General features: G+C 39.2%; 1 protein-coding gene across 6 annotated transcripts in view; it reads right to left on the minus strand.

Annotated features, from left to right (window-relative positions):
- Positions 1-4835: 4835 nt before the first annotated feature.
- Positions 4836-26105, minus strand: part of ARHGAP18 (Rho GTPase activating protein 18) — a 98599-nt gene continuing 77329 nt past the window's right edge. For all 6 annotated transcript variants that reach the window (XM_049801484.1, XM_049801480.1, XM_049801479.1 and 3 more), the window contains 7 exons: positions 23162-23321; positions 19426-19508; positions 17999-18205; positions 17070-17216; positions 11146-11270; positions 9876-9937; positions 4836-7213 (listed from right to left, as the gene is read on the minus strand). In XM_049801484.1, the coding sequence (XP_049657441.1) occupies positions 7122-7213; positions 9876-9937; positions 11146-11270; positions 17070-17216; positions 17999-18205; positions 19426-19508; positions 23162-23321 (876 nt within the window). In that variant the 3' untranslated portion in view covers positions 4836-7121. The remainder of the gene's footprint in view (positions 7214-9875; positions 9938-11145; positions 11271-17069; positions 17217-17998; positions 18206-19425; positions 19509-23161; positions 23322-26105) is intronic.

Genomic DNA, 26105 nt, shown 5'->3' on the forward strand with positions numbered 1-26105 from the left:
TCTTTTGACTCTTCCTAGAAGACCTCTGGTGAAACAGTTCCACATGGATGACAAAAACATTTGGCCTACAGACTTGGCTGCCCTGTTTTCTCAGCTTGGAAGGAACCGAGATAAATAAGAATCCTCTTTTGAAGTACTCCATATCATGTTCACACACTGGCCCATCATTGTTATCTTAACAGTACTTTTAACAGTAAGCTTTTATTAAAAAAAAAAGAAAACAGAATAATTCTCTCACATCTTCCTCCACCATCTAGCCAAGGAAAAAATGTAACAAAAATCAGAATACCCTCCCAGCAGAGTTCTACAAAAAATAAAAATGTACCATCTTGGTAGAAAAAGTTGAATGTCTGAAAAGGTTTTTGCATAGTATGTTTTCTGATCTACTTTTTGCAAAAACATATCTGAACTCCTAATCATGTCAGAATTGTTTGTTCTCTCATTGCTAAACCCAACAAGAAGAATTTTATTTTTATTTTTTTTGTTCACTATGGCTCATTAAAAGCACCAGCAGATATTTTTGCCAGGACTCCAAGACCGCACGGTAAGGTTTCACCCTTATCATAGCCCACAAAATACTGCTTATTTCAAGATCAAGTGTTTTAAACAAGAACAGCAGCATCCCAGATGGATGTCACCTGGCTGCATCCCAAGATTTTGCAGTCACAGAAGCAAAATGCTGTACTGAATGAGACCGATGCACAGAAGAACAGGAGGCAGACTGGGTTACTGAGATGGGCACCTCTCAGCTCTCTTTCACAGATATGCTAACGCCCCACAATGAGAGCCTCAATGCCATTTCACCTACTCAGGCTCTGGTTCCTGCTGAATGAAACTCTCTTTGCACAGGCTGAATGATTTTTATGAATAAAGACAGCTTCTGGCACACTATAGCAGAGGAGGAGGATCCAGAATAAGGGCTTGGGAACTCACTTGCCTTTTAACTTACAGAGCACTACGTGGGAACATAATAGAATATAATCAAGACAACTAAATGAGGTTAGACACACCAGAAGTTTCAGACTAATCCAAAATCAGAAGGCAAGATTTAAATCAAACAACTCTTCTCAGATTAGGGGAAGAAGTGAATAAGCAAGAAACCAGTTTCCATTTGCTAATCCAAGGCAGCCCAGGGTTTGGAACCTCAGCCATTTCCAAGCAATTACGTGTTCCCTCATTTATTCTGGGTCATTTGGAACAAGTCATACATCTGCATGTTGATAACCTGCAAGGGATACTCCAGTAGCTCACGCAAGCTTGCGATTTTCTGCTATGCAGAGCTTTCTATCTTCACAGCTTCACTGTGTCCAGACAGCTGGACGCTGAAGTTGTGCCTGCCTGATGCACCATCTCAGATAACTGAGTTACATACTGCATGACTAGCCACAGGTGCGTGAAAATTATCTTAAATTAAATACATGACTTCAGGAAGTTGAAGAGCTTTCAGTGCCGCTGACAGGATGGATGGCATGAAAGTGGACAGGAACACACAAGTGACTGCTAGTATAGATTAGATATACGCAATCAGAGCACTATATGATATTTTGAATTTTCACTTTCTCCCAAAGGTACTGATTTACCATCATTTATTTTGGAGAAAAAAAAAAATGGTCGAGAGATTATCAGACATAAATACTCCATTTTGCAGCCTCCATGTTCAGCAAGCCTGCATTTTGGGGGAGGCGAGCTTGCCGTGCATACCCAGTGGCATGGAGTTCCGCGGTGGCAGCCGGGGCAGGTGGCGGGAGCGCAGCAGGGCCAGCACCACACGTCACGTCACTGCCAGCTGCCGCCGCCCCGACAGCCTGCCCCACGGCAGCCATGGGAGTGAGAGAGAAACGAGAAAGCGTAGCTGCGGGAAGTCGTGGTCAAGTTGGGACAGGAAGGTCTGGCTGCCTGTGGCAGCTTACAGGGGTTTAGCACAAAGAGAGCGGCTTTCGCACAAGGAAATGAAGAGGTGCATGCTTCGCCGTTCTGAAGGTGCAAGAAATCCCATGGTAAAGAAGCATAGAACTGACCGACCTGCAGGACCTGATCTAGTGATGTAGTGTGTGATCAGACTGTTCACGGGAACCAGGCCAATTAAACCCAAACCCAGGCATTTTCAAGAGTAATGCATTATGGAGGCATAATCGTAACACACAGGGCAAAGCTCATTCGGCAGGTGAAATACGGACACTTCAGCTCTCAGTGTGAATGAGCGTTATTGGTTTTACAGTGCCACAGGAAGAATGAAGGATCCTTTCAATTATCGCAAAAGGGACTAAACAAGGAATGTAACATCTGCAGGGATTTTGAACCATCACCACCTCCGTATGGTTCAGAACAGAGGATCTGAATGGCAAGCTATATTCCCACTACAGTTTAAAACCTGGACGTGAAAGCTGTCCTTTGATACTGCCCAATTTTAGATCTGATCTTTGTCCAGGATGAAGGCAATTCCCAACAGCCCTACAAGTGGAGAGAGCAGATGCACCGCTACCTGTGTGAACATCGTTAACTGCAGGTAGAGCTCAGGCCGGGAAGGTGCTCAGTTAGTTGCTCAGTCCATAGGGAGGGGACAATGGATGAGCCATACTAAGCAGAAGTTGCGGAGAAGCTGCACCACAAAAGCCAGCCCAGGACAATAACTGCAGCTTCAGCAACAATCACCCACATGATGTCAGCAAAGAAGATTCAGAAATCAGAAGGCAACACAAGCAAGCTCTTTCACAGGCATCCAAAGGCCCGACGCCAATTCCCAATGGTTGGGTGGGAACTCCAAGCACAGCCTCCCTCCATGGCCAGAGCACGCGTATGGTCTCTCTCCCGCATCTGTTCTGGTGCCTACATAAGGGTTGAGCTTACGCTGTCATCTTCCCTTTGAACAAAGGACTCGTACTGCCTCTGTCTCCCTTCCAGTTGCCTAGTTTTATGAAGCTCATAGAAATGTATTTTTGAGACATTCTCTCCCCCCACTTCATTTGCCAAAAATGATTGAAGTCTGCCAAAAGAATCACAAATTATTAGGGGAAGACACACACAGGCAGCAAGATTACCCCAGACACCTTTCCTTTGGAAACCAGGCTAAAAACCACAGTATTGTATTTATTAAAACAGTCCCCTGAAGTCAGATTCGTGATTGCTGTAATTCTGTTATTGGCAATACGGCAGATTTTTAAAACAATTTTTGGAGGATTATATTTGGTTTCCACAAATCAGATTGATTTCACCCCTTCTAGCTGCAGGGCAGATGTTTATGAACACTTTTCCCATCTGTTGAATGGGGATGGTAAGTACTTACCTGCCTCAGATATGGTCTGTGTGCAAACACAAACAGTGGTTTAAAGATCTTTAAAGCACTGCTCTATGTAAAAAAATATTATTATAAATATTGCTGCAAGATTAGCACATACACATTTTATTCTTTGTGAATGGCTGCAACCTTTTAAACACAGAAGCACAGTAGAGGTCTAATCCTCAGATGTATTTAAGTGTGGTACATAGGAAATCATTCATTTAGCAAATCTTTCACCAAGTTAGCTTTCTGTTGCCATTTAACTCAATATTTAGTAAAGGAGGGTATTTTATTGGACTGTTCCATTGCTTTTAAGAAGAATATCTGACAAAGAAATAACGGGCTGGAAAACGTTTAAAGCAAACATTTACTTCTCCATCACTGGTAAAAATGCATCTCCTTATCCCTTGAATTCATCTGTCATGCCACCGCATACTGAGAGGCCTAACAGAAACACAGCCCATGCTTCCAACACATCCAGACCCATTCATCTTCGCGCTCCCTGCTGCCCTGAAACCTCACCAGCATACTCACACCAGCTGCTTGTTGACCTGCAACATGAGAAAAACCTGCCATGCTGCTTCCTACCTCACTGCTGCTCATGCAGGGGGCAGGTGGTTGGGATGACAGCCACCGCCTTAGCACCCATGGATATCCAGGGATGACATGTGCACTTCATGCAAGGTGGGGAATTACAGGAGGTTATGGAAAATGACTGCAAACTCCTTGGTCTTTGAAGAGGACAGGCAGTGTAAGAAAGGTGTCAACACCTCACGCAAGCATTGCGGACCCTCTCACAACTCCCCCCCCTCCCGCCCCAGTATACATTGGAGAATGATTTTTGAGCACAAAACCATCCTTACATGCTCCACAACATCCATGCAGTGGTACGAGGGGCCATCGCCTGCTTCCCCACTCCTTCCTTCCCCCCATCCCAGCCCTGCAATGTGAGCAGAGCACCAGGCATGCGTCCGGCACAGGCTTTGGCTGCACTGGATGCATCCCCGCCGCTCTGCCTGCACGGGGTTGCACACTAAGTGTTAAGTCAATTAATCTGTCAGCTGGGTGAAAAAAAACCTGCAGGTGGGTTTCCTAAGTGTCAGTGAAACAAGGATGGGTTGCCAAATTGCCGCAAATAAGCAACCCAAGCAGCATTGTCTTCTTAATTAGAAAAGATTCTTATCAGCTTACCTGAATGTGTTTTGGACTTCCCCCTTGTGCCCTAATTTAACTTTTCAATTATGAGGAATTAAGAGCCAGTATTTTCAATAAGTGCTGAGAGGGTTGCTGTTCCCTCACATATACCCAGTAAGCGTTACATTACAGATTTAGCTAAGGTGTGCTGTGATTGCAGCAAAGTTTTAAACTTCTAGCCAGTATTTCCTTTTCCAGTAGGCATTCATGTTGCAAGACTCTTAACTTATCAATGTCTCTTTTTATACACAAAACTACAAACTACCTACAAAGATATAAAGTGTGAAATTAAAAAATAATCACCGCTTAGTGTCAATTGTGTATGTTTTACATACAAACAAAAGAATTCAAATGAGAAAAGAAGTCAGAAAAAACAACATTTAATTATAAAAGAGCGCTTTAAATTAAAAAAGATAATGGCACTAAACCAGAAATAAAGTTATTTAAAAGATCATAGCCACAGGGCAGTTGTAATTTTATACTGAAACTGTACAGCTGCACTTTGCTCCTGATTAAAATAACATCTAGAGTTCCAGTAACAAGTAATCTTTTACAGAACTATAATGTATTATGAAAACACACATCATTTTTGTATTACATGGCAAAACCCGCTTATATTTATTACACTGGATTAATAAATATTTACCTAAGCATTGTACTGTTTTTCTACTCTACTCCTTACATTTAAAGAACAGGGAGTTTGGTTTGTTCTATTGACAAAAGTGATTTGTCTTACAGGGTTTGCCCATAATGGCACAGTGCTATACCATGCAGGGGTACCCAACCAGATGGAGCATTGAGGGCAGTACAGTCACATTAGAACAACTTCCTATTTCATCCATCCTGCTTTTGAGAATCTTTCAATGCTTCCTTTCCATATGAAGACAACCTTTGACTTTAAAAAACACTAAATACTTACGCCCCCAAAATTGTTCATATGCTGTGGATAACTAATCAGTAGATGTCTAATTTTTCTATGACCTTTCAGAGTTCTCCTTCACTGCTTATATATAAAAGGGAGAGTTTCAGTGGTTACTTTGGGAACAACACAGTCAGGGCCTGTATTCAAAGCTCAGCAGAAAGGACTTTTATTCCTTTAATCAGCTTTGATCACGTAGAAAAATGTAATTCAGTCCTTGATTGTACGTAGAATATTCCCTATGAGGTCAATATAATTCTGTCTGTGCACTGAAAGAAAATATTTCATTCCAAGGATATAATTTCACAGTAGTTATATTTCAGGTAGTCAGCATGTAGGTGTGAGCACTTAAGCATGGCTGAGCTAGTTTACAAATAAATTGTAAAGCAGTACACAAGTTAGTGAGCCCAAAGCATTGCTGTGGGACTGGGGCTCTGGAGCTACAGTCCACAGCTCTTTGTGCTGCAACAAGCCACGTCAGTCTGTAATTCATTATCAGTGAATCCCACAGGGAGCTTTCAGTCCTTCCCTCCAAAGAGAAGGATTTGCGACAGTTCACCATTGGACTATTAATTTTTGAACGGGTTTACACAGCATCTATCAGCGTAAGGGAAACCAGAACTTGATTTCTAGCATCATCCAGGACAGACCAGATATAAAGCTGGTAGTAGATAAAATCCAAAAAGCCTATGTGAACTCCAGAGTAGACCTTTACACTGATTTTGAGTGAAAGGTTTGGTGGTTTGCTATCTATGAAATCTAGACAACAGTTTCCCTCCACAGTTATTTTACTCTTCCTGAAAGTTTTTATTGTGCTAGTAATTGGCAGGTTTTGGCAGTTCACAAAATGCAGTCTATGAGATGTCCAAAAAACCTGAAACCAGTGTATGTAACGTGGCTGCATACAATTCAGCATCCTTGCCAAAAAACATAAAGGTCTTTCTAGTGCATGACAATATTCCAGAAAGGATGCTGCCAAGAGTGGTGAGCTTTAAAAATTACTCACCTTGTCACATGTTCCTTTCTTTTTTCTTTTTTTTAAAAATAATTCCAAGAATACAATCAACTGGAATAAGAATAAAAAATATTTAAAAGATCTAGCAAAAAAGCTGCATAGAAAGCATTTTCACAGTTGGTTTTAAATAGTTTTCATCAAACTTTACCTAAAAAGTGAACAAAATTAGGACTTCCAAAGACAAAATATATTGCATTGCAGTTTTTTCCTGTGAATTTCACACTTACTTGGGAATTCATGACTGGTTTTAGGTATTTTTAATACTGTACCATTCAGAAGTGCTGATCAGGATTTGGTTCTTCAGTGTACTAGCACTGTAAAGACCTATATGAACACACAATTCTGCACAAACAGATTGTAGATCTCTAATATAAAGAGGTTAAACATCTGTTTGAAAAATAAATTCTTCTGAGACAAGACCTACCAGATGGGAGGTAGATTAGTGCCATTAAAATATTTAAGGTACTTTTTCCCATTTCAAATGTGAGTGGGAAAACTGTGCTATCTCCAAAATTTTGCTGCAGCTAAAACTGAAAATTTACTGGTAAACACTGTTGGGTTCCCATCACTTCCCCCCCCCCTTCTCCCCCCCAACTTGATAAGGTTCTATTAATATATATAACACAGTTGAATGTTGAAAGGACGCAGTATCCCTTTGAAACATTCTGCCTTACAGAGTAAGTCCACAGGTTGTTCTTTTGCCATTAGTTGTAAGCTTAGCTCTGCTTAGATTTTATAACCCACTCAGCATTTGGGTTGAGCTGGTATAGGTCCTTCATGTAGGTATTATCATCAAGGCAGCGTTCTCCTAGAAAGAGAAGAGATATGTAGTTACATCAGTACCTAAAAAGAAAGGAAACAACGTACAAAGTTCCTGTCAGTGTTTTATTCCATTTAGGTTTTCAAGCCCTTTCTGTGGTATTAAACAAAGGACAATGCAGTGAAAACCTAGAAGTGCTCTCACCTTTCCTATCTGTCCTGGGGAGGAAGGGGGACAGAGGAAGAAGGAAGGAGAATAGGGGCTGTGCCACCTCTGTGGCATGTTCTAGGTCAAATTCTTCACACAAACCATACACATGGGAGCTCCCCTCTGCGAAGGTTTAGGAAAAAAGGAGCAATGCCCTGGTCCTCTTGTGGTTAAATCCAAAAACTATGTTCACCTTTGCATGGAAGCTCATGAAAATTTCAGGTTATTTTCCCCTTCTTAAATGGAAAGTTTGAGCAAGGTTTATCCCTGCTAAGAAGGTGTTACTTCCTATCCTGCTCGTCTTGGCCAGCAGTTCTGGGTAGCACTTCTAATGGTTACTGTCCTAGGGGGGAAAAGTAGTACAGTGTTCTTGGTGCACTACAAGCAACTATTTATGTATAGTAGCTACGATGAAAATAGCATATGCTGATCCATCAAGATCTGCGTACTCTTCCCATTCCCCTGCAGGCAAAGTATTATCTCATGCATTTGCAGCTCTACATCAAAGCCCCTCTCCTACTCCACTGTGCAAGTGATTGGCATAGATGACTCATGTGCCAGCCAGACGTTTCCAGCACATGTGCTCCTGAAGCAGGAGGCAAGCAGAGGTGTGATGCTGCAGGTGGGTTTGTCTACGAGCTCTTTGGACTCCCTGTGCAGAGCAGGCAAGGAGGCAAGACTCCCTGCTCAAGCAAGCCTGGTTTCCATCTGCTACTTCTCAATCTGTTCTCCTTGCCAGGTGGCAGCCTGACTTACCTCCAGGATTTTTATCCCAACCTACATGACCTGTACTGCCCATGCTGCTGAACTAGGCCCTCTCTCCCACACAGTGCAGCATGTTCAGGCAGTGAGAGAACAGGGACAGTAGTTTGCCATGTCCCTATCCAGTCCCGGTCACAAAGCAATGGCAGAAGTTCCGTTCAGTGTCTTGAAGCCCAACAGTGTACTGAGTACTCAGGAAATGTCTGGAGACTTCAGCAGCTCCATCTGCTAGGGGACAGGATCACAGCACTGTGCATGTTACAATAATGAGCGTAAGTGTAAGCATGTGAGTATATCACGAGCCCGTCAAGTCTTCTCCCTTTTGGGCTCCCTCTACATGAGTCAGTCACATCGGGCAGAGAGAGAGAAATGGCAAAGATCAGACAGCTGGTTTACTTAAACCTGTAGAGCAGGTTAAAGTCAGGGAGTTTCTCTTATCTCAACTGAGAGTATCAATAAGGACTAGTATTTGTAAGGGCTGATTAAAATTGAAATTGTCTGGAAGTAAACTGTTCAGAGAGAAGAAACATCTAAGCTTTCTATCTCATTTCATAACAAACCAAAACAGATCTGCAACTAGCCATGTCTTTTCTCTCAGAGATATACAATTTCTGTCACGTGTTAAAGTGATAGTAGGTTGTTCCAGTTTCACTGGAATCCTGTTATAAAAACTTTTTTCTACAATGATTACACCTCTGTACAGCAAACAAGATACTCCTCTCCAGTCTTACATCTGGGATCACAACCTGGGATCACAGGCATAGCAAATATACGTACATACTGCATAGGCAAGAAAGCATATAATACATTAATCTAGCATCCACCTATCTTAGTCACTTCTTTTTTGCCATCAGACTTAGTAAAAAACACTAAAACGTATCTGTTGTAGGAACATAGGAGAGTCTTATTTTTAATTTCCTTCAAGTCACAAACACACAAAAATCGATTTAAAATAGTGATTAGGTAAAAAGGAAAAATGCTCGAAGTAGCAATTTATGTACAGGATTTAAACTTGCAGAGTAGAGAATTATCAGGTATTCATGAAATTTTATAACTTCAAATAAATTTTAACAGGTCACAGTTAATTAGAAAAAAGTAAATGTAAGTCCAATAGTGTTTTCTAGTTCTCTTTTTTTTTTTCCTGAGCATACGAAAAATACTGTGATTAGAAACTGATTCCCAATGCAAGAATATTTTTGCATTCATTGAAGAAAATTTCAGAACTGTGTTCAAAATTATCCTTTGGCATTAACCTTGGTGATCTGCTATTTGCTTTAATCAAGAGGGTCTGGAAGACAGAGCAGGAAAGACTAACCACTGGAAAATTTTATCACTAGGTCATCCTTCTGGTTGAGCTTTTTTTTCCCCAAAAGAATATGCAAGCAATGCTCAAATGCAGAGCATGAAGGACTGTAAGTTCACTTATTATGCCTCAATACAGAGAGATGAATAAGATGAACTTTAAGCACCTTCCTATCCAACCTTTCTGTGCTTCTTCACTGTACATACATATCAGGAACACCTGTTACAGCTGCTGTCTTCCTCTGGGAGAGATAATAAGATACTACTAATATGATGGTCACATCAACATCTCTGCTTCCTTCTCCCCAAGGTTAACTGTCTCCCTTAGTGTCAGGGAGAACTAGGGACATGAATAAAAATGCAGCCACAGTGAAGCCCATGGACAACGTGCCAAGAAATCTTATTCTAGCAAAAGAAGTTGTTCAGAAGCCATTCTTACCAATATTTCCTCCTATTTCATAAAGAAAGACCTCTTCTTTCTTGAGTGTTTGGATATTTCCACTGTTGGGAACAAAACACAATGAATAACTATATTGTGAAAGAGCTTGAACATCAGCCACTTAGACATGTCCAGGAGAAATTCTGCTAATTAAGATCAGCACTGTACCTGTCATAAACCCTTGTTGTTATACTCATTTACTGATACAGTAAGTGAACAAGAATACCCTTGCATGTTAGTGCAAATGAATAGTCCTGAAAGTGAGCAATACGCTATAGAAAAGGTAAAATAAGATAGATGTGGGGTTTAGAAAAGAATCCCATTGTTATTAGCAAGTAGCCTGATATTTACTCTCTGATTTTTCTTTCACTGCTGCTGCAAAAATAAGTATTACCCTCAAACACTTCATATTTCTGAAAAAGCCTTATGGTTGGGTGGGAGAAACCACACTTTTGCTGGTTTTAATTTTGCTGCAACTAAAAGAAGTAAAAAGCAGACAGTGGAAGAATAAAGGCCCTGTATTACAAAGGGATTCTATTATTCTCACTGCTTAATTGTAATAATATATGCTAAGGAACAGATAGAAAATAACATTCTGTCAAGTGTAAACCTCTAAAAACAGCATTTAGGAAAAAGCAGCTTCTTAATCTCAACTAGTGTACCATATTATTGCTTTAGTATGAATAGTTATATATGATGCACACGTGTTAAATATTGCTTTTTTGCTAAGTCTGTTCTGATTTCTTACTTTGCTCATATATATATAAAAACGGACGTAAAAGCTTAATTAAAACTTCTCCCTTTCTAAATGGATTTGGGTGACTCAAATGTAGGTTTCCTTTTAAATCACTACACATGCATGACATTTGCACATATTTATATCCCAACACCTATACTGTTGCTATATATAAATGTTTTTTTTTTTTTACAAAATATTTTCTCTTTTCCTCATTCCTTTGTTTCTTAGACTTATTTTCTTGAAGTTCCCTTCTGTCTTGTCCCCAGAAAGTTACAAAACTATTCCTGACCCATCAGATTAAATAGCAGTTAATTTTTTACTAATGGCACTCATGTATTCCTGAAGGCTCTGTAAGCTTTAATGACATTAGGAGCATTAAGTTAATTCCTCAAGCATGTATTCTAATGGCTAAATTCGTGCAAAAAGTTCATGAACTCACCTGGACTTAAAGTATTTTAAAACTTTCTTCTTGATATAATATATGAAAAGCCACTTCTCTGAAATGATAACAGAACAAAAATGTGTTTGTACCTTTTCTGGCTGAGAAACCTGGCTACTATATCACCAGCTTTCAGTTCTTCTGTCAGCTGTATTGCCATGGAAACTTTTGAAAGATGAGGTGCTTGCACCCGTATCACTCCCTGAGGAACATCAGCCTGCAAAGCAATAAGGGTGTTAGAACAAAGCTGCTAGCAGCTGGCTTTGATGAGCTTCTCAAAATACAGTATGGAATAAGTAACTTAGTACAGTGCTCTGTACTTAACTACTATCTACTACACTTCACTGCGGAAATATGGTAACTACATAGTAATTCAGCAAATTACATCAGACCTTCAAATCTCTTTTTAACAGCAGGGCAAACTTTAGAACAAAAGAACAGCCATGTTTAATTATTTTTCAAAGATGTTAAGAATAACAGTAACAATTACTGCTATATTAAGAACACACTTTGGTATGATAAGAAGCAGATGAGATTGATATGGAAAAGACTTGCTGCAGGCATGAAAGCCAGGCAACCCTTCTCCCCCCTCTCACCCCAAACTTCTAGAAGAAACCTTTCCAGTTTCATTTAATCTGAATTTCATGCCAAAAGAAGAAATCACAAAGTATTCACAGGTCAGTCAAAGTGATTCCTCTTTTCAAATATAATTTCCTTTTAAAACAGGTTTTCACTACTGCAGGTTTTTCTCCCTATTTTTTATTCTCCAGAATACATTCAGCTAGTCAACCTGCAGGTCTGACTACATAATGGATTTGTATTTTATTTCAACCCAAAAATCCTTGATGATGAATATCAATCATATTAGTTACAGAGAAGGAGGGCTCCAAAGGACAGTATTTCTGTTCAACTTGCAGTACATGACATTTGAAGTTACAAAAGGCATAATTTATTTGTGAATAAGGTCCTAATTTCTGTTCCTGGAAATCTTGAGGTAATTTTTCTATTCATATTACATTACCATTTACCCAAATGTACTCATTTTGATAGGAAAAGAAATGGAAGAGTCTCAGTAGTCAAGGTTGATTATGACAGTTCATTCTCTTCTCTCCCCCCCCCCCCCCCCCCATTTACTTCAATTGTAAGGCTGAACATTTCTTCTTCCATAATCAATGAGCAAATCTGGGCACCTGTGAATCTAGAATAGCTTCTCTGAAACCATCAGAGTTAAACGAATATAGAACAAGTATAAACGTGAGCAGAATCAGAAACACAGCTCACTGAGAAAGCTAAAGTCTCGTTACTATACAAGTGATGAGCTATGGTAAGTAATTTGAACCAAACAATCCTTCTATATCCAGTCTTACTATTTATTGATTTTAAAAAACTAGGCATAATAACTAATTATGTCTAAAGCATTAAGAATCACCAAATTGAGAATTTGGTTCATAGTAACTGTGGAATCAAAGATTCGTAAGATTGCAATGGATCTCGAAGAGCAACTCCCTACACTTATCCCTAAATTTGTAAAATATCTTCTTTAAGGCCTCCACCTATGGAAACAGTGGCTGTAGCCATCTGCTAGGAAGTTAACTCCTGCTTAAAAATCTTTTGCCTCTTTCCAAACTGTTGGGACCTTGGCAAAAGGAAAGGATGTCCCTTGCTGGTCTTTCATCAAATTCAGCATGGTAAATTTAAATTGGTTTTCATTTTTGTATACAATTGTGTATCATTTTCTCTCAGTTGATTTTAATGGATTTTTTCCAACTTTCAGCTGGATAACAGGGTTAGTTCTTTGTCTATGCAGCAGGCATGTGATAAATGATTTAAAAACCTGCCTGCTTTGAGTATATGAGAGAAAGAACAAGAAATGTCCACAGAGCTGTAACATTACGGTCACAGATCAAACAGAATAATTACTTTGTTTATTCAGACAGAATCATTATTAGCTCAGCTAACGAATGCATTTTGCCAGTTTCACCACCTGCATTTACAGGGCTCATGCTCAGGTGCACAATATGTTCATGGTGCCGAACTATAAAGAGAACAGATACTGAGCATCCTCTAGCCCATGCACTGTGCAAGTTGGTAAGAAAGAAAACATGGCCATAAAACATCTAGGAATAGAGTCACAGAAGGATCTGTTCTCTGCACAGGACAGTTCAAAACATCCAGATTAGGAGTCCACGTCACAACATATAAGCCAAGTACCTATAAGGTGATTGACAATATGCTGAAGGGTGGGTCACCTACACTATTTCATTTGCAAGTCCCCTCTCCTGCCTCACAGGCTCTCTCAGGACGAGGTTTACAACACTGAAACCTCTGGCTGAGTTAGGTACTTGCACACTTTAAAAAACTGAAGAAAGATACATCTGTAGTTGATGGAAAATACACTGGCCTACAACAGTTAGTCTGTAGCAGGCACAGCAGTAACCTGTGAGGTACTCATCTTCTTTCAAACCCTTTCTTTTCAGAGGCACGTGAATCTATAAATCACAAAAGAACTGCAGCTGCTTGGCTATAGGATCTGGGGTGGGTCTCTTCCAGATTCTCCTGTTCCATTTCACATGACACACATAAATATTCCTTGGGCTAGATGAAGAGAGGAATGAAGTGACTATGCAGCGTTTTCACTAATGACTCAATGATGGAATATAATATATACTTATTAAATGTGCGAATGATATCAAGCAGGAATGGGACACGAGCATTATGAAGAACAAAACTAGAATTCAAAAGGATCTTGCTATATGGGAGACAAAGTCCGAAAAGAAATGCAATGCAGTTGTTCTCTCTGAACTGCAAAGTGTTGCACCTGGTTTGGGACAAAAAACTGTAAACTATATAAAGAGGAATGATTTAGCAGGTAGCAATTTTTTTAGTAAATAAGCTGGTACTGCAGTGGATAACAAATTCAGCAAGAGTCAGTAACATTACACTGTGAAAATTCAAACAGGGTATGCAAACGGAACAGCTATGGGATACAATGGTTATTCTAACCTGTATTAGATCAGCCCAGTCGCATTGTGCTGCTAACATGACTGCTCCTTTTTTTGGAACAATTGCAACATATAGAGGAATACAATGACAGATGGTATAAATCTGGCTAATGCTAGTAGGTAAACTACCGATCCTGAGGGCATCCTCCTTTGCCTGGCTAGCGCATCATATGCACCAGAACAGCAATAGAAAAACTTAATCCCTAACACTGACTTGGGGCCATAGGTATGCATAGGTATCCTGAAAAGCAATTAACACTCATGAGCCCTCTCATAGTAACCACTCTTGATTAACCCTCATGAGCCCTCTAATATTAACCACTCTCACCACTGTACAGAGATCTTGCCCCAAATTTGCAGTAAATGCTATTTAACCTCTGTCTTAAAAGGGAAAATGTGACTGACAGTGAGGCCTCATCAGAGATAAGATGAAATTCTACCCAAATGAGCTGACTGCCATTAAGAATGAAGATAGTGAAGTATTTCTGGAAAGTATGGAAGTGACTCAAGCTCCTGTCCATTTATATTTAATCACGTGGGGTGCCACAGTATGTCGTAGAAAATGGCAGCTTTTACTAAATTTTTATTCAGCTGCACGCAAAATAATTAGCTCTCAAAAGTCTCAAACAGTTTTCACTGGAGTGGGGATTCACCACAAGCCTGGGTGCCTCACTTGCCATCTATTGGTGAAATGCAGTTGAGGAACTGCATCGGAAAATCACCTCAATTTCAAATTGGGGTAGTATAAATTGAAAATTGGGGGGAAAAAACCACAACAGATTTTCCTTAAAGAATGAGACAATGTTTTACTTGGAAAAATGTATAAAATTGTAATACACAATGAAGCCATATCAATTTGTGAATATGATTTTAAGAATAATATGTTCTCAGGCACACAGATTACTGAATTGCTCTAAATAAGCACGAAGGATTTGTGAAAAACTGTACCATTTAATTTTGAAGAAAATCCCCACAGAATTCTAGGGCTTAAAAAAAAATTATTGAATAGTAATTTTACATTTACATTTGAGTAAGAATGTATTACATGAGACTTTAGCCCTAACTCCTCAGTGGATTAAAAGGCATATTTTACTCTAAAAGATGAACACCACTGAATTACATAAAAATCCCATACTTGAAGTTGCAACAGCATTTGCCTATTTCAGTGTATTTGCTGTTATTTCTATGTTGGGGATGGCAGTATTAAGTGTGATCTCATTGTAACTCAACTGAATTGTATTCAAAGAATTCTTTTCTTATTATACAGCATAAACCAAATGTCAGTGTTTAATTAGCTTTATTTTAAAATTGTAAGTCCTCATTCTGTGTACAGATTCCTTCATAGAGATAGATATCAAAGTAAGGCAAAGTGATGCCGGGGAATTAATTAATTTTGGACATTAAGAGATGTGTCAAATATTGCCTAAAAAATTAGGTAGGAACACTGAAATGTAAGTCTCCAGCAGATATTGGATGTAGTTGTCCAAAGGATACATCTATTTGCATATTCAAAAAAAATAGGCATACTTGCAAGATCAAACCAGGCAGATTTGAGGGATATTATAGCATATTAATTTGCCATATTTTATTTTTTGGCTTAATAGCTTAAAAAAAATGCCTTTATTAGAATATGAGAAACCTTTTTTGTAACAGTTTGCCATACATATACTTGATAAGAAAAACAGACCTTTGGACCAATGCATTTTTAGAAGCTACCACAAGATGTCTCTAATTCACCAGAATCTTCAATATGACTTCAACCCACAAGGTGGTATTTTCATACCACCTAAATCTGATACACATTCATTATGTTATCAGGATACACATACTTGGTGTTACGTGTTTACGTATTTAAAATAACTTTGGAATCATGTATTTCAAATGCATTATAAGTAACATACCATACTGTACAGGCTAATGAGCTTCAAAAAATTGTAATTACTAACTTCATTGAAATCGTAAATAATAAGCAATTTCAAGGTACATGATATATTTTTGCAAAGTTTCAGTTTTCCAACTTTCAGCTGGATAACAGGGTTAGCTTTTTGTCTATACAGCAGGCATATGATAAATGATTTAAAAACCTGTCTGCTTTGAGTATATGAGAGAAAGAACAAGAAATGTCCACAGAGCTGTAACATTACGGTCACAGATCAAACAGAATAATTGCGGGAACAGTGCAATTAAAGTATTTCTAGAGTACAGGAAAAATTAACACTACAATGTCACAGGAATTTTTTTTCATTGTAAAGAATGTGTGAAGAGTGTTACACTGAAACTTAGGCCTTGACATCACTGATGGGGCTGGCAGAAGTCAATTACCTAATGGAGAGATACTGAATTTAGATTATATCTAGAGGGGTAAATTGGGAGTAGATGCTTGGACAACAGCTGCATAAGAAACAGTTTACCAGTTATTTACATTTGTTTCATCCTTCGGGCTTTCTTGGAGTGGGCAGGTTGTGCATGCTCTAGCATGCTCCACATTACAAGGTATAGTTAAAGATTCACTGAGGCATAGAGTTCAGTGGTTTGGGAACTCCTGTAGAAGGAAGGAGGATTAAATGCTAGCTTTGTTTCCAAACACTCTTAAATATCCAATAGTGAAATCTAGATACTTGTTTTTTAAGTAAACACATGGTCTCCTATGACTTCCATTGGGCACCAAAGCATCTAAACGTGGGTACAGTAATACTGAGTGCTGCCACAACACTTGCTCCCACTACAGATACAGACCTAATGTACTTTTGTTTCAGATGCCCAAGTTGAAACAACCTGTGGGATGTAATTTTTTAGAATACAAATGTTTTGAAAAATCTGGGAAAACAAACAAACAAACAGCCCAACCCTCTAAATGTGTCATATTGGTAACCTATAAACTATGAAACCCATATTAACTTGCTGAATATTGAAATTCTCAGTTAAATAAATGTAGATATCCCCTCTGCTATATCCACTTTTTCACTAGGTATGATAGTCTTATTAATAAAGTATTTCAGCCATATTTTCCTTACATCATTAGGGGTCTTCTCCTGTTTCTCATGCTTTTCCCGGTCATATGCCATCTTTTTCAGAAGCTTCTTCATAGCTTTGTCCTTCTTCTCCTTCTTCTGCCTTTCAGTGTTTTGTTTTCTCACTTGGTTAACAATAAACTTAGGAATCTAGATGAATATAGATAGCAAGTATGAATATCTACATAAATTCCTTAAACAACTAACTTATCAAAACTTTGTAAACTGACAGATAGAACTCGAAAAAATAGTATTTATTTTCAGTAATAATTAAAGATTCAAATAATATAAAGCTGTGAAGCAATTTAAAAACCACTCCAATTGTGATGTTATACTCCATTCAGTAAGCTCTCAGGGGAACAGAGGTGGAATCATGCAATGTTTTTACTTTCCTCAGCCAAAGCAATTCACTCGACACTTAGTCTGTACAACAGTGATAATTTTTCCTCACATGCAGCAAAGGTCAAAACTGCTTAAAAGTTGCTGATGAACAACAAAGCCTGAACTTCTCCAGTCTGCCTAAGTTAGAGCTTTGCTTTAGACCGTGACAGAACTTCATGCTTTACCAAAACACATTTTATATAATATAAAGTTTGGCCAAAAAGGGAAATGAACTAAACCACTGTGTTTTCTGCTAATATCTCTAAGCAGAAAAGAACAAATTTCTCAAAACAATGTATACAGATATACCAGATACAAAGATCTCCCGAGGACTTATTTTTGAGTTCACCTGTGGTATATACAATATAAAAACTCTGACCATAAGATGTAATGATTCTGTTTCGCTCCCAGAAGAGTTACCTATGATCAAGAACCCAGCTGGATGGGGCTGATCTTTCTCTAAATCATGGAAATAAGTTCATATTACTTCTTTGTTCAGATGCCTTGTTTGCAAAACGTATGATTCCCCTGCCCTTTAAGAATACACTTACTGTCCAGAGAAGTTTTTGGTACTGAATCATAAAGCGCATGACATTTGCTGTTCCGGCTGCCATAACAAACTCGCTTTGTTCAATAGTCTTCGATCCAAACCCATGAAACGTGAAAAGGTTTGGGGCCATCACCATTGCAACATTCTTTAACGTCATTTTATTTTTGTCTCGATGATCAGTTACCCTTTGGAGGAATTCAAGCAGTACCTGAAATAACAGCAGAACTTACAGCTCAACTCTGCACGTGAAAAAGTTAGGAGTGAAACATGATTTTACATATTTTTGGAAAAAGCTCTTAATTCCTAATAAAACCACATTAAAAGCAATCAATAATAGGAAGCATAGATATATATGTTCAAAAGACTATAATGCAAGTTTTGCTTCCTTGAAGTAATGAAGTAAACCATTCTCATTATTTTTGCAGATAACTTTTTCAAAAGCATTCAAGTGACTCCAAAGCCCTGCATAGTAAGATTTTTTTCAAATCCCTTGTGTAGGTGCATAAGTAGCATCCCACAGATGCTTGTGAAAAATTACTGTTAGCATTTCTTAAACTGAAAGTGAACAGAATAGTGCCAGCTGTCATGGTAATGGAGACATGGAGTGGCTAGTTCTGTAAGGTAAGCAATTTGTGAGTAAACCACTGTATTGTGAATGACAGGTAGCCAGTTAGAAACTGACAATCTTCAATTAATCCAGTTCCAGATATTTGTAACTCAACTCAGGAGCCCTCCTGAATGCCTTCACACAGTAAATAAACAGGGGAAAAAAAAAGAGTCATGTTTGAACAATAAGACCTAATGGGATTTTTTGCCTGTAATAGAAGATGTTCTGCATCCTACACAAATCCTGTAAATTCATTTTTGATTGTAGCAATTTTAATAGCAAGCATATTCTGAAAAAGATGAATAGCTTTGCTACAAAAGCACAAGCCCAAATTGGAAAACTCCATGTAACGTGCTGCAAATACCAATAGGAAGTGTAAATTCCTAGCTTATGGAGAGTAGAAACAAACAGCACAGAGAAAAGTGGGGAATAAAAATGAAGAGCTAAACCCATTTCATAAAAGCAAACTCTTATCCATAGTATTCTAACACTGTTTATTTTTTACATTGGAAACAATGACTGCTGCTGCAAAAAAAGGAATGAAACTTGTAAGAAAAAAGGTCGCTCACTGAGAAATTATTATTGCAATCTCCTGGAAAAAATTCAAGTCACATTCTTAGAAGTCATTTGGGAGGAATTAGCGTCCTAAGGGGTTTTTTTTCTGAAGTTCTGTGAAATACGAAAAAAGAAAGAATCACTAGTTTCAGCATTAACTTTGAACTGAAAAAAAAAGAATGTTAAAAGACAACAGCATTCATTACAGTGGATTCACAGAAATTGACAAAATATTTGTATAGGAAAAAAGTATTAGCAATTCTAACCTTCAGAGTGTCTCTGTTTGCTTCAGGTAGAAGGAGAACCAAAAGATTCAAAGCTTGCAGTTGCTGCTTCTTCGTTGGAAGATCTGCCAGTGAAGCACACAAACCTCAGTATTTTAAAATTGTCATTTGTCCTCTTCAAAAAACATGATTTCAAAGTAGAAACCTCAAAATGCTGAATGCATACACAGGGCTAATTGTCATAGTATGACAAAGGACTGGCAGATCCCTGTTTTCTGATACTCATTTCCAAATGTTCTTTTAGGATTTAGTTACTGTATGACTCAGCAGTCTTCTGGCAATGTTTTCTAGATGCCTTGTGATTCTTTATTTTGCAATGTTACAAGAAGAAATAGTCAGCTAACGGTTCCTCCCTCTTTAAGCCTGTGCCCCAACATATGAAAGGGTATATTCAAAACTGCTTTCACAGTTTCTCTGATTGCCTTAACAGTTGCATGTTCTCCCAAGCCACCCACGCAGAATGAATACCATGTGTTGCTGAATAAGGCAGGTCTCCAGCAACATAAGCAGCAGCAGCTGCAATGGCAGTGGGGATAAAGCCAAGAGCGGAGCTTAACACATATCTACAGCAGTGAGTGCCGTACCAAATATGGCAAGCTATAATTAAAGAAAAATGATGTTGGGTCTGCCTTTTACCCAACTGCTCAGTGGTGTGTCATTCACCCAAGATGCAGTATGAGTGCATCCCTACACTCCTCCACCTCCTAGAAGACCTCCTACGTTCTGGCAGTGTTGAGCAGCAGAAAACCCCAACTCTCCCACGTTTGTCACTTGTGATAACTTCCTCCTGTCATGCTTTAGAGGACATGCTCTGGCAAGTCTTCTCAGCAGATTCCTAATGAATCAGGCCATACATAAAACAAGTGAAGAAGGAGGTACCTGCACTTGACATAGTTTTATCACACTATTTCAAAATTCAGCAGGGCTGTTCGCATGCATCCTGCTGGGATTCCAACTGAACTGCTGTTTCAAATACATTTCATTCAAGTCAGTTTGGGAGATAGCACCAAAAAAAAAATATGTTCACCAATGAAATAAAAAAAAGCCCTTGCTGACCACTTTCTACCATAATAAAAATTTAGGATCTGAATAAATGAGTGACAAATTATGTAGCCATTTAAAACATGCAAGTAGTAATAACAGTGTATCTACTTGTTCTAGAAAGCCATACATTAGAAGTAAGGTTTAAATTTACTTCCAAAACACCATGTCACAATGCTCAAAACGCAATGAGAATCAACATCTTCCTAGGAAAGTAAGCAAATATACAACCACAAAACAATTAAAATTAATTACTTAAATCAAGGTTTTCTGTCTGTTCACCTGAATAATGACTGAATTTTAGTCATTTAAATTAGTTATATTAACATATTAAATTGTTTAAATATTTAATTCTAACCACACTACTTAGTCACAGTATCATGAAAAACACTTATTACTGTCACAGAGATGGCCCTTTTTCCTCCACCACCTAATCTTATTACATGTAACCAACAAGACAGGCAGACAATTTAAACAATGGGAGGCTATGAAGTGCTATGTCTGCTTTGCATCAAATCTTTTGGCTCAATGTAGAAAGTGTTTTGAATCCTGGCACCTGAGTATTTTCTGGGTAAGTAAAACCACATAAACCTTCAGACAGCTCAGGAGTAGCAAGCAGAAACCTTCCGGGCTCCACTCAAGATCTGGTAAGTGGAACAACCTTGAGTTGCTGTTTGCTGCCAACATCATTTGAAAGCAATCTGGCCAGCTTTAACTTGCTGCTCAGTACTGCAAAATCATAGTATGGTTTGGGTTGGAAGGCACCTTAAAGATCATCTAGTTCCAACCCCCCTGCCATGGGCAGGGACACCTTCCATTAAACCAGGTTGCTCAAAGCCCCATCCAGCCCAGCCTTGAACACTGCCAGGGATGGGGCATCCACAACTTCTCTGGGCAACCTGTCCCAGTGCCTCACCACCTACATCATAAAGAATTTCTTCTTTATGTCCAATCTAAGTCTACCCTCTTTCAGTTTAAAACCGTTACCCCATATCGTATCACTACACTCCCTGTTACCGAGTCCCTCCCCATCTTTCCTGTAGGCGCCCTTTAAGTACTGGAAGGCTGCTATAAGGTCTCCCCAGAGCCTTCTTTTCTCCAGGCTGAACAACCTCAACTCTCTCAGCCTATTCTCAAAGGGGAGGTGCTCCAGCTCCCTGATCATCTTTGTGGACCTCTGGACTCACTCTAACAGGTCCATGTCTTTATGTTGGGGGCCCCAGAGCTGAACACAGTACTCCAGGTGGGGTCTCACGAGAGCAGAGTAGAGGGGGAGAATCATCTCCCTTGACCTGTTAGTCACGCTTCTTTTGATGCAGCCCAGGTTATGGTTGGCTTTCTGGGCTGCAAACACACATTCCTGGCTCATATTCAGTCTTTCATCCACTAATACCCCCAAGTCCTCCTTCACAGGGCTGCTCTCAATCCACTCATCACCCAGCCTGTATTTGTCCTTGGGATTGCCCCAATTCATGTGCAGGACCTTTCACTTGGCCTTGTTGAACTTCACGAGGTTCACACAGGCCCACCTCTCAAACCTGTCAAGGTCCCTCTGGCTGGCATCCCTTTCCTCCAGCACGTTGACCGGACCACACATCTTGGTGTTGTTGGCAAACTTGCTGAGGGTGCACTCAATCCCACTGTCCATGACACTGACAAAGATGTTAAACAGCACCAGTCCCAATACCGACCCCTGAGGAACACCACTCGTCACTGCTCTCCACTCAGACATTAAGCCGTTGACTGCAACTCTCTGAGTGCAACCATCCAGCCAATTCCTTATCTACCGAGTGGTCCATCCATAAAATTCATGTCTCTCCAATTTAGAGACAAGGATGTTGTGCAGGAATCGACAACACTATGCAGCAGGCCTGAGCACCAGTCCCCTGCTCCCACCAACTTAATGGCATTGAAAGGCAGCTCACAACCCAGAGACTGACACAGCCCAGTTTTTAAGAATATTTGTCTGCCTGCCTGTCCATGGGAATTCCCTGAAAGCGTCCCTTAGAAATGAGCCATCGTTCTGCCTGTAGACAAGGGGAATAGATTTTTCTGAAACTTGCACTCCTGTGTTGGCTGGAGAGTTAATGTATGTGGGTTCTCACTCCTGATTCGTTATCATCAAGCCATCCTCTTTCAATTACAGCTGGTACGTTTGCTGTCTCGGTGACCAGTTGGCAAGGAGGACATTTTCACAGGAGCTTGCTGATCTCAAGGGACCAGGCATGATCAGCAGCTCTGACTATTCTGCTCTAACTTTTCCTGTTTTAAATGAATAAAATACCCTAAACAGTATAAATTACCATTTGTTAGATTTTCTGCAGAACTACTATACCTTTTCTTCTGAAGCAAACGTTGTTTATAAACTGATACCATTGGACACAATTTCCTTATAACCCTTCTTATACTTCCTAATGACTGTCAGAAACATCTTATCAGAAAGTGGCAGTGTGCTTTCATTTTACATGTAAACTATTAAAATAGATGTTACATGAAAAATGTTATTTGTACTTTAGCAAAAATATGCCCAGTCTTTTCTCAGGAGAAGTCATATTGTTGTTATTCAATTTATTTCTCAGTTTCACATATTATCAGCGAAAATACTGCTATGGCAAAGAGGCACTTCTCTGCACTGGTATCAATTCTTCACAGCTGAGACAGAAAGGACACTACTCACTCTGTACATCTTGAAAAGCTTTGAGATATTCTACAGTGAGGAGTGGCTGAGGCAGTTCACGGATGAAGAGTTTTAAAAGACTTGCTGCATCATGCTGCTTTACATTTTCCCAGTTGAAAGTCCCTTCATAAAATTTTGCTTCAAGTTCTTGGCAAAGACTCTGAAAGGCAGTAGATACAGAGAGCACCAATAACACTTGGCTGCTGGAAGTCATGCATTATACACACAGCAATACTTTCCATACTTTGAAAGGGAGAAAAAAAGGGATATCTGAAATATCACTTAACTCTAGCTGCCGCTGATCTTTAGCTACAAAAGGATAAACTGGGGATCGGAAGCACTGCAAGCAAACTTGTAGTAACAGGCAGCAGACTGCCAAATCATATAGGAAGAAATCCCGTGGGCCTGCCTCAGGGCCATACAGAATGTACTACAAAAAGCAGATATCATACTCATTCACGTAAGGGTTATGACTTCCCCTGGCCCAAAATATTAAGACATGACTGATATACATAGCAATTCTGAAACTACTACCAAAGGGTGTTGCTGTAATGCATGCATAGTCATTTTCATAAACAAATATGGCAATTATGCATGTTGACACACAGTTTCCTATCAAAACATACACTAAGATGAGGCTGGTTCTCCTTTTAAAACGCAGGGAAAAGATTTGTGTGACTCAATAGCTGGATGTCTTGCCATCTACAGGGAACTCCATGCCGCTGGGCACATACAGCTTTGTCCAGCACTGGATGTCAAACATGCCCTCTGTGGTAGGGGACTGTACTCCAAAACATGAGGTTATGCAACAGAATAAACAGCACTGAAAATCTGTGGTATCTCATAACTCTGGGGTTGGGAAAGGGCAGGATACTGTTGGCAGTGGACTTTACCATATACCTGCCCTGTTCCCATGGCAGTGCTATTACTGGGCTTCGAGAGATGTACAAATGGGAACATGCTGCGAAGACCGAGTCCTTCTTAGTCTCCTGTTAAGCATCAGTCCCAGCCTTGCATCCACTTCATTTATTTCCCAATCCAGCAGAGTGGGAAATGGCCTCAGTATAGGGCCAGTGGCATCTCACAAGTCTCTCCCTTCTTGCTTCAGTTCTTCCAGACAGAAAAGGAGGACAGAGACATTGGCTTGTTTTGTCAAGTATGTGAGATGAAGTGAGGGACAGTGCTACAGAAAAATATGGCCTTCATTATTATCTGGACAAGAAGGGCACATTGGATAGAGGATACTAATACATTTTTAAGATACTGTTCCCATTAAATTTAACTTTGTCCAAATGGAAAATGGATCTATTTCCAAAGAAAATGTGGAGACTTAGGTTGCTATAGAAGTTGGATGTTTTCAACTGCCCTCCAGAGAGATCTTCTGTCTTCACTGATTACTTAGGGCATTCAAAGGTGCAAAGATCTTAACTCAGTTGTCTAAACTCAAGTGGGTAGGATTTCCTGCTCATCAACAAAAGCAAGCTTTAGAAATAAAGATGAAAATTCTCCCCGAGTCTCATCACCTCCTCCATCCACATTCAGACCAAATCACTGTGGCAAATACAGTATTAAACATCTAGATAAAATGAATTGTTTTATCTGACAGGCAAGGGCAGAAATGTCAACTGTTGTCCTAATGCACCAGTGCTTAGATGTTAAAGTAAATGTGTTTACCTATGGGGTATATGCAATGCATTTTTCTTAATAACTCTAAAATCTATAGAATAAGATAGCGATATATTTTTTCTTGAGATTATCTCTGCCTGTAAAACTACATAAGGAAAATATCTTCTTCTTCTATAGGAGAAAAAAGTTTAAGAAAATTAAGAGAAAACATCAGCCCTTTAGTATGCTAAGTTCTTTGTTTTTCTATAAAATTTCCTATTTGAATAAGTAAAGGAACTTAACGTCTTTGCTAACAAAACAATTGCTTAATTCAAAGCAGCAGCTCCTGCAAATAAAGAGGTAAAAAATTAATGAAAGTCAAATAGTGAATGATCCCCTGCCTGGGAAATCATATTAAACTGATAAAATCAAAGAATAAACAAATAAACAAAACCACTCCAAAATCATTCCAGTTTGCAGAACTGATGATATGTGGAAAATAAAGAATGGAGGAAAATGGTAAAAAAAAAATAAAATAAAATAAAAAAAATAATCTTAGTTACTGGTAAATAAACAAAACCAATTTCCATAATATTTCCTTCCTTCAGTTGTTTCTAATGAACCAGCTGCTGGACCGAGTTCTACCCTGTAGAGGCTGGCAGACTTCTTCGGACAGCTGAATCCACTTAAATGGTCCTTTCTGTTTAGAATTTAAGGCCAGTTCAGACCGTCTTTTTAACACATTGACTCTTGGCATGAATCATACTGTGTATTTAGTTTCCTGCATTAAGGCAAATACTGGGGAAGAGTCTGCATGTAATTGGCACTCACTCTGCAAAGTGTCGGTGTGCACGGACGTGCCTAACAAGATTACACTCAGTGAGCTAAGTAGTTATATTGCTGTTCATAAAAATAAATGCGAGAGGTTCTTCAGTGCATGCTGGCTGCCTTGCCCTATAACGCAGGTTAAGTCTAGCTATTAAAATAGGCTCACAATGCCAGAGAAAAGCTTCCTCCTGGGGTAGAAAGACTGTGTGCGAACTGTTCAGATGATTAAGCTGGTTCAGGGAAAAAGCAAAAGGCTGGAAAGCTCGTGCCAAGAATTAATGAGATCTTGGTACAACTGAATTTGAAACATTGCCTTGATTTTCCTTCAAATGTGAACTCTAGTCTTCTCCCCAAAACTACACTGGATGAAGCCATCAGCTTTCTGGCTAATAAAACTCAGTTTCCTTTGTAAAGAGATTTTGCTTTCTGTTTTTGAAGATTTTCATAACAGCCTGGTGTTAAAATATATTTGTATGGCAAAATAAAATGAGCAAAGACAGGTAAGTTTGGG

This window comes from Accipiter gentilis, chromosome 5 (genome assembly GCF_929443795.1).
Source record: "Accipiter gentilis chromosome 5, bAccGen1.1, whole genome shotgun sequence".
NCBI lineage: Eukaryota > Metazoa > Chordata > Aves > Accipitriformes > Accipitridae > Astur > Astur gentilis.